The sequence below is a fragment of the Oratosquilla oratoria genome, chromosome 16 (genome assembly GCF_046742065.1).
Source record: "Oratosquilla oratoria isolate Oo_2021 chromosome 16, ASM4674206v1, whole genome shotgun sequence".
Taxonomy (NCBI): domain Eukaryota; kingdom Metazoa; phylum Arthropoda; class Malacostraca; order Stomatopoda; family Squillidae; genus Oratosquilla; species Oratosquilla oratoria.
This window is the reverse complement of record NC_134792.1, coordinates 19432565-19445064: the sequence shown is the minus strand read 5'-3', so window position 1 is coordinate 19445064 and position 12500 is coordinate 19432565. Positions and strand designations below refer to the sequence as shown.

At 41.3% G+C, this 12500-nt stretch overlaps 3 protein-coding genes across 3 annotated transcripts in view; 1 reads left to right on the top strand and 2 right to left on the bottom strand.

Moving 5' to 3' along the window:
• The window catches only part of LOC143033854 (allatostatin-A receptor-like), a 217789-nt gene that overhangs the window by 56125 nt on the left and 149164 nt on the right, over window positions 1-12500 (top strand). The window contains exon 2 of the mRNA XM_076199414.1: window positions 3473-3522. The gene's annotated coding sequence lies outside the window, so the exon portion shown is untranslated. The remainder of the gene's footprint in view (window positions 1-3472; window positions 3523-12500) is intronic.
• Window positions 5519-6826, bottom strand: LOC143033570 (ATP-dependent DNA helicase Pif1-like). The gene has a single exon (XM_076199061.1). The coding sequence runs from the start codon at window positions 6824-6826 to the stop codon at window positions 5519-5521; it is 1308 nt and encodes a 435-aa protein (XP_076055176.1).
• Window positions 6952-9791, bottom strand: LOC143033569 (uncharacterized). Its single transcript, XM_076199060.1, has 4 exons — window positions 9069-9791; window positions 8713-8920; window positions 8258-8505; window positions 6952-8067 (listed from the first exon to the last, which is right to left on the bottom strand). The coding sequence occupies exons 1-4, from the start codon at window positions 9789-9791 to the stop codon at window positions 6952-6954; spliced, it is 2295 nt and encodes a 764-aa protein (XP_076055175.1).

Here is a 12500-nt window from a genome sequence, read left to right as displayed (position 1 = left end):
CCTCCTCTAACCCTGCCACAAGCGCTGCGCCGTCAGCAAAGAACAACTGGCTCATCTCCATCTTTTCTTAATTAATTTTGATAATCTTCAGTCCCCTGCCCATTACCCTTGCCTTTACCTCCAGTACCACCCCGCCCATGTACACAGTGAACAGACATGGTGACATGACACAGTCCTGTCGCAGCCCCAACTTTACCTCAGACCACTCGCTCTCTCCATTTTCCACTCTAATACAGGATATACTACTCTCGTAGAATTTATTGACTGCCCATTTTCAAATCCATAAAGCCCCCAAAAAACATCCTTACCTTTTCCTAAAGCTTTCTCACATACGAGTATCTGTCTTACCACAAAAATCTGATCAACGCAAAACCCCCCCCTTTCCTGAACCCACACTGTTTCTCACCAATTATTCCCTCTATTCCTCTTCTAATCCTCTTAATCAAAACTCTTTCATAAGCCTTCCCAACTACATTCAACAAAGTAATCCCTCTGAAACTACTACGCTCACATTATCCCCCTTTCCCCTTGCAAAGCGGAAATTATACAGGCACTCCTGCAGTCGTCTGACAATATACGCTCCCTTAGAAACACTTTAAACAACCTCAGTAGCCAGTCCACTATTACTACACCTCCCTTCTTCAGACATTCTGCATGATCCTCATCTAATTCAGGACCCTTACATGTTCTTATAGTTTTCAGAGCTACTTGCACTTCAGTTTTTCTTATTTATCCTTCATTTTTATGGGGCAGAAACGTGGAACATAAGAGAAGAAGAGAGAAGGAGTTTGAATGTGTTTGAGATGAGGTGTCTGAGAAGTATGGTGGGTGTTACTAGGCTAGATAGATTGAGAAATGAGGAGGTGAGGAGGAGAACAGGGGTGGAAAAGGAGCTGGGAGATAGGGTTGATGAAAGAATATTAGGATGGTTTGGACACATGGAAAGAATGAGTGAAGAAAGACTAGTAAAAGAGGTATGGAAGGCAGATGTGGAGGGAGTGAACATGAGGGGACGTCCTAGGATGAGGTGGATGGATGGGGTGAAGGGGGCTTTGGGGAAGAGGGGAATATCTGTTGAGGAAGGAAGGGAGAGGACAGAAGACAGAGGTGAGGGGAGAAGGGGAGTATATGGATGATGTTGTGACTTCAAGAGGAGGAAAGGGCGGGGAAGTGGGGGGTGGGGTAGTATGTGTGAGTAAATTTTGACGCAGCCCGAAGGGATTTCTCCCCGTCCTCGCCTTATATGCAAAGGGGGACGGAGAGGGGGGGTCGCCGATTAAATGAAGCGGCCTCGCTGTGGATGTACTGTGTCTTGCGACACTGCTTCTGACCCAGGGCGGTGGGCAGGGTGCAGGATGACCCGTCATCCAGGAGGTGCTCAGATGAGAGGAAGGGTGGGAGGGGTGTGGAGTGTATTTAGGGATGAAATGGGTTGGGAATGATTTTATGCCTTTTCCTTTTTGGCTACCTCCCTTGTAAGGGGGAAAAAGCCTTGGTATATGTATGTATGTATGTATCCTTCATTTTTCTCTCCCTTCACCGAAATTTTCTTAGCACCTTCTACTGCTACCACCAGTCCCACCCTATCCTCCTCCACGTTTAACAGTTCTTTGAAATACTCAGCCCGTCTTCCCCTTACGCCTCCTCTTCCGTCGAAATATGTCCATCCACGCCTTTTACCTTTTCTCCTCTACTTGACTCACCTCTGCTTCCTCTCTTGATTTCCTTCCAAATCATCTTGTTATTGCTTTCACCAAATTCTGTCATACTCCTCCCCATTTTACATCTGCTCTCCTTTTTGCTTCCTTTATCGTTTCCTTTGCTTCTCTTCTTTTTACTTTGTACTTGTCATATTTTTCTCTCATCCAACTTTGTAACTAGTCCCTGAATGCTCGCTTCTTCTCTTCTTGTATGTTTTTCATTTCATCATCCTACCACTCATTACTCCTTCTTCTATTCTCTCCCATCCTTCTTGTTGCATATACAATCTTTGCACACCTTGTCACTTCCTCCTTGAAGCACCCCCATCCCTATTCTACACCGAATTCCACTCTATCCTTTACAACCTCCCACAATTCCCTCAGTTTTTCCTCCTATATTTGCTCCTTTTTATTCTCATTTAAACAGTTTGCTCTGAGCGCCTTCCTACATTCTGTCATTTTTCTCTTTCTCCATATACCCTCCACTCTCAACTTACCTTCCATCAAAAAATGGTCTGATATTCCACCCACTCTCTCCCCTAAGAACATGTGAATCCAAAACTATTCTTACTCTTCTCCTGGTTACCACTATATAGTCCATTAGAGCCTTATCTACCATCCTTCCATCCACCACCCTCCCCCATGTGTACTTACGCTTGACTTTTTCCTGAACACTGTGCTAGCTGTCATCAACTCTCTTTCTAGACACATCTCTAGCATCAACACTTAATTAGGATTTTTTCTAACACTCCCCATTTCCCAACCACTCCGTCTATTAGTTCGTCTCCCACTGTATCATTGAGATCTCCCGATACCACTAAATTAAAAATTTCCCCTACATCCTCTATGCACTCATCTAAATATACCCCTCTCTTCTACAGTATTCTCATTACCAAGCCCATATGCACTTACAAAGACCTACATCTCCCTTTCCAGTCTCATCTTCATCCACATTAACCTTGAAGAAATCTCCTTCCACTCCACCACTTCCTAATATAGCCACCCCTTCTCTCCCTCGTCCTCTCTTCACTCCCGACATACTACATACTAAAGAGTAATTAAGATACATATTTTCCCTTCTGTCCGACGGTTGCCATTCTACTGAATAATATATTATCATGCTAATCAGAAAAGAATGTCAAACAAATTATGTCTAGTTAAATTAGATAAACTAGTAGATAGATAGAAATAGTTCACAGTTATTTCAATTGTAATCTATTTGTGAAATATCTTTAGACAAATATATGTGCAATATATGAAAATTAATTACAAAGCTTTTCCACATGAACTAGAGCTCAGTTTGGTACTATAATTTCATGTGACTAACTTTTCAAATAAACTACCATATAGCTTTTGTGCTTTTATGGGATTAGTTTTAATTTTTGTTTGTGTTTTAATTAATTCCCGCATCATAAATCATGAGGAGGTTTGCATTTATTAGTTGGTAGTTTATCATTCAGTAGACACAGAATCCAAGATAGCACATAACTGTATTCAGATTTCTCTGAATCTACGATTTTACATGGCATCTTGCCAGAGAAAGCTGGTCTACACTCGCCCACCCCAGATGGAATTTATTAAATATGCGACGTGGCAAGGTCTCTTGGGAGCTTATCCTGTCTCAGAGTATATTGTACAAGGGATCAATGTTTAGTTGCGATCTATCGGCTCTGGTGAAAAGGTCAGATAAAAGTGGTTGAACATTTATTGTGATACCTGGATTCCTTTTTTCATATTTTTTTTTCTTATGCTGTACATTTGTTTTCTTGCAGGTGGTGCGTTTCTATAACAACTGTAGTTGGTGATGCAGAAGCTCGTATAGGTAAGTGTAGAAGTTTTTTTTTTTTTTTTTTTTTAATCATTACCACACTCTTCTTTTTTATTTCACCTATTCATCATAATTTTTTTAAGAAAAATAAAGAAAAAATTCAGCTAGAATATATAAAGTTGAAATCTATTTACTACTCATACGTATGTATAGTTGTCATATCATGTATATCTAACAGATTTACTTCAATATAGAATATAAAGGTGAGGAGTCATTCGATGAGGTTGCTGATGTTAGTTCTTAGATATGTGGTATACCGATATCTTACTATATAACCTATCTTCCACATTTCCTCCTCCACATATTTATTTAATAATTTCTTAAACGCTTGTTCATGTAATATTTTTCCATCATGTTTGATTTTATTCCCTGGCAGAACGGAACTATTAACAAAAGGGAGGTCAGGAACAGTAGAAGTAAAAAAATAACACAAAATGAGCAGAAAATACAATGTAGGAAGATCCAAGAGGAATCAGGTGTAAATGTAATATGCAAGGATCATAATAATTTGAATTTTTAGAATGGATTATAATAACAATCAAGAAGAGAAACTGAAAAAGAGATATAACTGAAGACTTTCCTACTTTTGAAACTCGAGAGAGTCGAGTGATCGATCTGTCTCACAAACATCCCATTTATCTCGCGTTGAGCCTTTCTTAGTGGTTTCGTATCCCCACCGAGTTCCCTGTCTGTGTCTAGTTTCATATTTCTTTTCGCTATCTCTTCCATCTTCCATTACTTTCACCAACATACCTTTTGGCATTATCTTCCTCCTCCCTTACTTTCTCTTAGTCTTCTTTCCCTCATCTTCCTTCAACTCATCCTCTTCCTCCTTATTCTATGACTGTACTTTTTCTCCTCCTCTTCCTTCTTTTCTTCTTATTGCTCTTTCCTTAATTTTTATTTATCCTCTACTTTCTCCACTTCTTTTCTTTCACTAATTTTCTCTATTACCCCTCCTCCTTTTCTCCTTTTCTTCTTCATTCCTCTCTTTTCTTCTTTTTCTTCTGAAACTTGCTATTCATTTCTTCTTCTTTTTTTAACTATTCTTTCAGTTACATCTTCACCTCCTATTTCTACTATTTATTTCAACCTTCTGTACCTCTTTTTTCAGTTCTTAAAAAGAATACTATTAAGTTTCTCTTTATCTCATACTTCAAATCCAATTTTTTTTTACATTTTACCACTTCTTATCTTCTTCTACAATATTTTTCTCTTTCTACACGTTTTCTCCTCTTGCTCAGTTTCTAACACTCCGATTTTCTTTTCTTCCCATCCTATATCTTTTCTTATTTGTATCAAATAAGCCGCGGGCTTCGCCCTCCCCGACATCGCCGGGGGCTTGGCTGCGCAAACAGCTGCCTACGGCCGCAGCGCTCCGCGCTCTAATCCCACGATAGGGATCCCGTGCTGGGGATCCCGTGTTGGGGTTCCACCCCGAGGCCGAGGCCGAACCCAAGGGAATTTTTTTCCTGGTTAGTTCAAGGGAACATGGTGACCGGACGTAATTGTAGGGTGTGTGTGTGAGGGGGGGGGGGAGTACCTCTGTCGCCGTCATCTTCGTAGACGCACAGGTTAAAGGAAAAAAAAAGTGTACTTTTGTAGGTTTATTTGAATTGAATTTATTTTACTTTATTCATTTATTTATTTATTTATTTATTTATTTATTTTATTTATCTTATTTATTTATTTATCTATTTATTTATTTATTTTATTTATTTATTTATTTATCTATTTATTATTTATTTATCTGTTTATTTATTTATTTATTTTTTTTTTTTTTTTTTTTTTTTTTTTTTTTTTTTTTTTTTTTTTTTTTTTTTGTGGCTCATCACTCTCCTCCCGCCTGATGGCCTCCAGGCCCCGGACTAACGACGCCAGCATTCGTTGGTTGTTTTCGCCCAGCTCTCGATTATCTTCCAGCATTTGTTGGTTGTTTTTGCCCACCTCACGGTTCTCCTCCAACAACTGACAAAGATGTTGAAGCTCCTCACGGCTTTTCCTCGACCTCCTCAATCTCTTCTAATCGCTCCTTAACATCCTCGAAATCTTCACTTGATATCTCGGGTGCAAAAAATGCGTTGATCTCCTCCTTAGATAGCCCTCCACTCCTCGGAATATATATTCGCATAAGCTCGTTGTCCTCTTCTGCGTCCTCTTGACGAATCAATACTCGACTATCCAATCGAGAATACTCCTCCTTCACTGTCTCAAGCTCATTAAAGACCTCAGGGTAAAGAACGTTTTCCAATGTGGGTATTTCGTCTTTCTTGAGAGGCTTCAGATATATACTTAGTGCGTCCCAACTCGTTACGCGCGAACACGCAACGTAGAGTTGACCATGCGAAAAACATTTCGTGCCATACAGATACAGACCACACTTTTGTATGGTTTGTCCTTGGGACTTATTGATTGTCATTGCAAAACTCAATTTCACAGGAAATTGGAATCTCGAGAAGTTAATAGGAGAATCACTCGAAACCAACTTGATTTTGACTATAGTTATTTGTTCACCGTCGTATATACCCCCTAGAATCCGCCCAACGATGATATTTTTCTTCAGGTTATCGATTATTACCCTGGTGTCATTGCAAACTCTGGGTGGGGAAATATCTCTGATAACCATCACAATCGAACCTATCTTTAGCTCGAGACAATGAACGGGCAATGAAGCCGGATTGATCTCATTCAACGTCGAAATCTGATAATCTACATCGTCATCTGATTCCAATTTATCTTCGCTCAGATACACTTTTTTTGTTCCAGGAAGCATATTTTGAATCACCTTATTAATCTCGGTCACATCCACGTTCAAAGGAGATATGATGACGCGAGATGAGAAATATCGATGGTCTCCAACATGATCGATTAAATCCTGATAGACGCTGTTTATGAATTCCTTTTGGTCGTAATAAACCACACCAAAATTCTCTGGAATTGCGAAAGGCCCACTGGCAGCGTGACCAATCTGCAATAAGCATTCTGCAAAGATTTTGTTGTGACCATGTTCATCCGGACCCCGCAATCTTAAATTTTCCGTTAATGCATACTTCCGTAACTCCTCCCAGAAATATGTATTTTTGATGGTTGCATATATTTTTTGGTTAGAACCGCCTCCTTTTACTACGGGCAAAATCTGCCGAAAGTCACCGGTGCAAACGAATGGAATGCCTCCCATGAATTCATTGGCAGAAAGAAGATCCCTCAGGGTAATGTCGACGGCCAACAACATGTTTTTGTTGGCCATCACTACTTCATCCCACACTATCAAAGAGCACATGCCAAGAAGCTTAGACATCTGAGTATTCTTCTTTATCGAACAACTTCTCAATTCATGTGACTCCATTAAAGGTATTTTAAACATATTATGGGCTGTTCGACCGCCATGTAAAACAGTTGCAGCTATTCCAGACGATGCCACCGCTAAAGCAATTCCTCTTTTCGAACGAACAGCGTCCAATAGAAGATTAAGCAGGAAACTTTTCCCTGTCCCCCCAGGAGTGTCAATAAAGAACCCCTTTCCTTTACCGCGATCTTCCCTCCAACAACCCCAATTACTGCGTCGAAGATCTCACGTTGTTCCTTGTTTAGCATCGGTAGCTTTTCACGTACGTCTTCAATCAGTTGAACTGTATTATAACTTTTCTCTCTTCGCAGCAGATTGAAGGATTTCTCAAGTCCTCGAGAAGCTGGCAGGCCATACTTAGTGATGTCCACCCCTCCACAGTTGTAGACATATTCCTGAATTTCATCTAATGCGTCCAAATAAATCTCGTCGTTGTAGTGTGTCTTTCCACTCTTATAAAGAAAATCGCTCGCAAAATAATCACGAATATCTAGCCACACTTCGGATTGATCCTCTAAATCGCAAAACACCAACATCGTGGCATAGGTTGAACGAAGGTCCTTTCCGTTATTGGTGTGATTAACTATTTCCATTAGGGTTTTCTCCCAGTGATCCTTGTCCTTCATAAGCCCCATCGCTTTGACGACCTCTCGATAGGTGGCGTACTCAACACCCTCAACAGTCCATATGTCGCTAAATGATTTTGAGCCCCTCACATGCGACAGCATCAGACGAAGATAGAACCTCTCCGCATTCTTCGAATTAGTTGTTTGCATCCTACCAATAGATATACTCCCTCTCGACCTCTCCGTCCAGACACTACTCTTCTTGCAAAAAACATAGTAGGTTGGTACTTCGGTGCAAAGGAGTGTCCTAGCAAATACGTCATTCTCACAAAGTTTGAAGAAAGCCATTAATTGCGTAACTTTGGCCAGTTGGTGTTCAACAGACATAGAAGCCTCTTTTTCGACATAGAAAATGTTGTGCTCACCTCCCAAGTGGACAGGCAAATAAGTCACTGGTGGATAGGATTTGTGGATATGAAAATTTGATATTCTCCACGTGGCCTCAATAGCGTTTACGTACCGCGCATCGCGATAATTCCTAATCTCGTTGACAGGCTTACCGTCGGACTTTGAATATATGATGCTATCGGATCCCTTATTCACATATTTCGTTACATATACAATGCACTTTATGGAGTTACAACATTCGACGTTTATATGAGCGTTATATTTCAGACAGGTATGGATTGTAGGGGACTACCCACGCATTATCAATCCTCATTTTATCCTCCTTTCCTCTCCTTTTCCTCTCGAAACACGTACCACCATCCTCACCAAAGGCCCTTCGTCGATATAGCGGATAACCGTTGTTACAAACAAAAGTACCCTTTCTATAAGGTTTAGGAAAGTTCTTCGAACACTTGTTTTTGACGATACACGGGCTGCTCTCATCGTAACCAACACACGGGTTGTGTATCATATTGGTGGTTACGATTTTGTACAGCCTCGGGGACGTATTTGGATCGGGAATCTCCACGGAGATGTAGTTATCGATATCCGTTTTATCGATTTTGTGCTCTAACCAAAGAAGGACGTGGCAATGAGGTAACCCACGCTTTTGACACTCTACGGTATACAAAAACGCCTTTGTACGACCGAAAATGCAAATTTTTGTCAAATCATCCATTAAAGCACACAGTTTCAATCTTAAAACCCGGCTCACTAAGTCTGGTCTATCACTGGGAGTACAGCCGGCAACAAGACAAGTTTCAAACTCTGGCCAGTCTGGGTTCATTGTGAACGTGATGAATAGGTCAGGGCTACCGTATTTACCTATGAAGGTAAGCGCGTCTTGTTGTTTCTGCTTCATGTACCTAGGTTCGCCAACAAAGGATGGAGGTATGATAATCCTCTGACCGACGGAAGAGGGGTCATCGTTCTGAAGCACGTCGAAACTTTCCTTTCGTATATTTCGTTGATTCGCTTCAAAAAAACTCAGTCGGAAAGTCTCAATTTTGACATAATTGTCGACTACAAACTTCTGAAACAGAGTCCTCCCCCTATTGATATAATTGAACTCATCCACTTTGTCCATGTACAATTGGCTATAAAACATACGGCCCGTGAGTCTACCATCAGCCTCTTTTTTCTCATTGTTTGAATTCATTGTGATTTTCTTTTTTCCATACCTTATTTTCATAACCTTTTAGTTTCTTCTGGCTAAAACTGTACCCTACGTCTCCATTAGGTATCAAAAGAGGGTACTGCATAGGATTGTAAAAATAGTTGAGAGAACTTATGATAACGCTGGAATGTTTAGAGTCTTCCTTGGGAGAAGAAAGCACAACTTCAAGGTGCTTCGGAACATTCAACTCATCGAAATCAACTATAGCTCCAACCTGTGCACGGGCTTTGGGGAGATCATAAGTTCCTTTATGCTGCTGAATACGCTTTCCCTCAGAGGTGCGAAGTGTGATGCGTACGTCTGGAAGCTTGTTCAAGTGCTTGGTCATGCTGTCGACCAAATCCACCACACCTTTAAACCCTTTCAACAGGGGTTTCAACACCGCATTGTTAGTAATAAGATATCCTTGCAGGATAGAAACAATCTCGAAATTCTTTGAGTATAACTTTTCTTCATTACTACGTCTCTTCTTTGTTGAAGCTGATAATGGTTTGTGCGTAGTTAACTGGTTGGCCCTAATTTGAATCTGCTTTTCAGAATTACAATAGAAATACAAATCGAGGTATTTGGGCAAAGGCTTATTATATTCCGCGGTCCCTTTTCTGTGTATATACACATCCTTCTCGTCACGTTTGAGGTACCGGTCCAGCTCCGTATGTTTTCGCATATAGCGTGGTTTCAGTACTCCTAATCGGTGATAAATATGTCCCTTAATTTTGTACGTCATTACGGATTCAGACGCGTTTTCAAGGCTCCGGAAGTGGCAAATGATGTGAAGCAAAACATGTTATTGAAGTTGTATATGTTGTTCAGGAAATGTCTCGAAGGCTGAGTTTTACCTTTATACAGCTCTTCAAGCAAAGGAGAGAGAGGAGTCAAGGGAGAGTGGACTGATTGCCCTCTAAAACAACAGTGTAGTCATTTCACCTTGCCAACGTTTTGCTCCACACAGAGCATTTTCATCGATGTATTTTATCCCATTGATTTTGGCCTCTCGTTTCTCCTCACGAATACGGTCCTTTTCCTCTTTCTCCCTTTTCTTTCTCTCTTGAGTTTCTATCCTGAGACGCTTTTTTTCTTCCCTCTCAGCTAATTTAGCCAACCTAATTTGTTTCCGCTCCTCGATTTTCTTTCTCCTTTGGTTCGCCAACTCCCTGTCACGATTACTCAGAGTCAAAATATCTGAGGGCTCACCGAGACTTTCAGGTTCGACTCCAGCTACCTCAGTCACAATGGTTTGCTTGGTCACAGCGGCATCCCTGCAGTCTGTAGCGGCCTGCGTTGATGTTCTCACGGCGACATCCTGATCTGTCGAGTGAGGATTTTTTTTAGTCTTCTTTGCACGGATAATAAACTGAGCCCGTTTTCTATCCCTTAATCTACGTTTTTCATCTCTATTTGCTATATCTTGCCGTTGTGCACTAAAAACTCCTGAAATCGTAAATGTGTGCTAAGTGTGATCTTTTCATCCTTTGTATATTTTCTAAGCGCAGCCCAGTAATGCTTTCGAAATTGATCAATATCTTTATATCGCTCTGCAATAAATTTCTCTTTTGACGCTTTATCACGATAACCTCCTGCCGATACAACCTGCTCGTCGAAATAGAAATGGAATACGCAATCGTGATCAGAATAGGATACGAAATTGTATTGATTCGGGTAATAATGCCCAGATGATGAGGGCTTTTGGATAAATCCAGATGATGAGGGGTTTTGGATAGACCCGTCTGATGAGGGCTCTTGGATAGGCCCAGAGGGTTTTTGGATAGGCCCAAGGTTTGGATAAAGCCGCTTATGTTCTTTCTCCAGCCTTCTCATGAGGAATATGTCTGACTTTACCTGTTTCGCATCCACATCCTCTCTCGTTGCAATCTACGCCCAGAAATGGCGATGTTCCTTAATCCGTTGAGCCGATGAACCAACCATAATGACAACTACAGTGGCACGACAGCCTGATCTCCATGTTGTCAATACTTACAGATCCCCCTCTCCCAGACATGTAACATTTTTAAAATGTGTCACCTTTGAAATGGTTGATCATTAAGTAGAATAGAATATTATAGAAACCTAATTTATTGTGAGGAATAAAAGTTTAAGCGTTATTTTTGCCAGTATAACATAAGTTTCAGTTTTTGTCTAGTATATTCCAGCGTGACGTCATGTCGCACTGTCCTGAAAATATTTCAAATAATCATGATTAAATGGGTATAATTCACCCATGACATTGGGTTATTTTAATAAAAGAATATCATAAAAACCTAACTGAACATGAAGAATAAAATATTAAGCATGATTTTTGCCAGCCTAGCATATTTTTTAGTTGTCTAACACATTCCCGTGCTTCGTCATGTCGCGCGGTCGTGAAGACATTTCACACAATTATACTAAAATGGGTTGGTTTGACCGTGTGAACAGTTTTTCAAACACGTTTGACAAACCGTTTATCCACGGCTCAACGATAATCGTCCATGGCTCAACGATGATCGTTCTTGACTCAACGATGATCGTCCTTGGATCAACGATGATCGTCCATTGCTCACGATGATTGTTCACGGCTCAACGATGATCATCCATGGCTCAACGATGATCGTCCACGACTCAACGATGATCGTCCATGGCTCAACGATGATCGTCCACGGCTCAACGATGATCGTCCATGGCTCAACGATGATCGTTCTTGACTCAACGATGATCGTCCACGGTTTAACGATGATCGTCCACGGCTCAACGATGATCGTCCATGGCCTAACGATGATCGTCCACGGCTCAACGATTATCGTCCATGGCTCAACGATGATCATTCTTGACTCAACAACGTCCATGGCTTAACGATGATCGTTCTTGACTCAACGATGATCGTCCACGGCTCAACGATGATCGTCCACTGCAAAACGATTATCGTTCAGGGCTCAACGATGATCGTCGATTGCAAAACAATTATCGTTCAGGGCTCAACGATGATCGTCCATGACTCAACGATGAGCGTCCATGACTTAACGATGATCGTCCACGGCTCAACGATGATCGTCCACGGCTCAACGATGATCGTCCACAGCTGAACGATGATAATTTTTGACTCAACAATGTCTATGGCTCAACAATGATCGTTCTTGATTCAACGATGATCGTCCACGGCTCTCCGATGATCGTCCATTGCTCAACGATGATCGTCCATTGCTCAACAATCATCATCCACGGCTCAACGATGATCTTCCACGGCCCAACGATGATCGTCCATGGTTCAACGATGGTCGTCCATGGTTCAACGAGGATCGTCCACGGCTCAACGATGATCGTCCACGGCTCAACGATGATCGTTCTTGACTCAACGATGATCGTCCATGGATCAACGATGATCGTCCATGGATCAACGATGATCGTCAATTGCTCAACGATGATCGTCCACGGCTCAACGATGATCGTCCATAGCTCAACG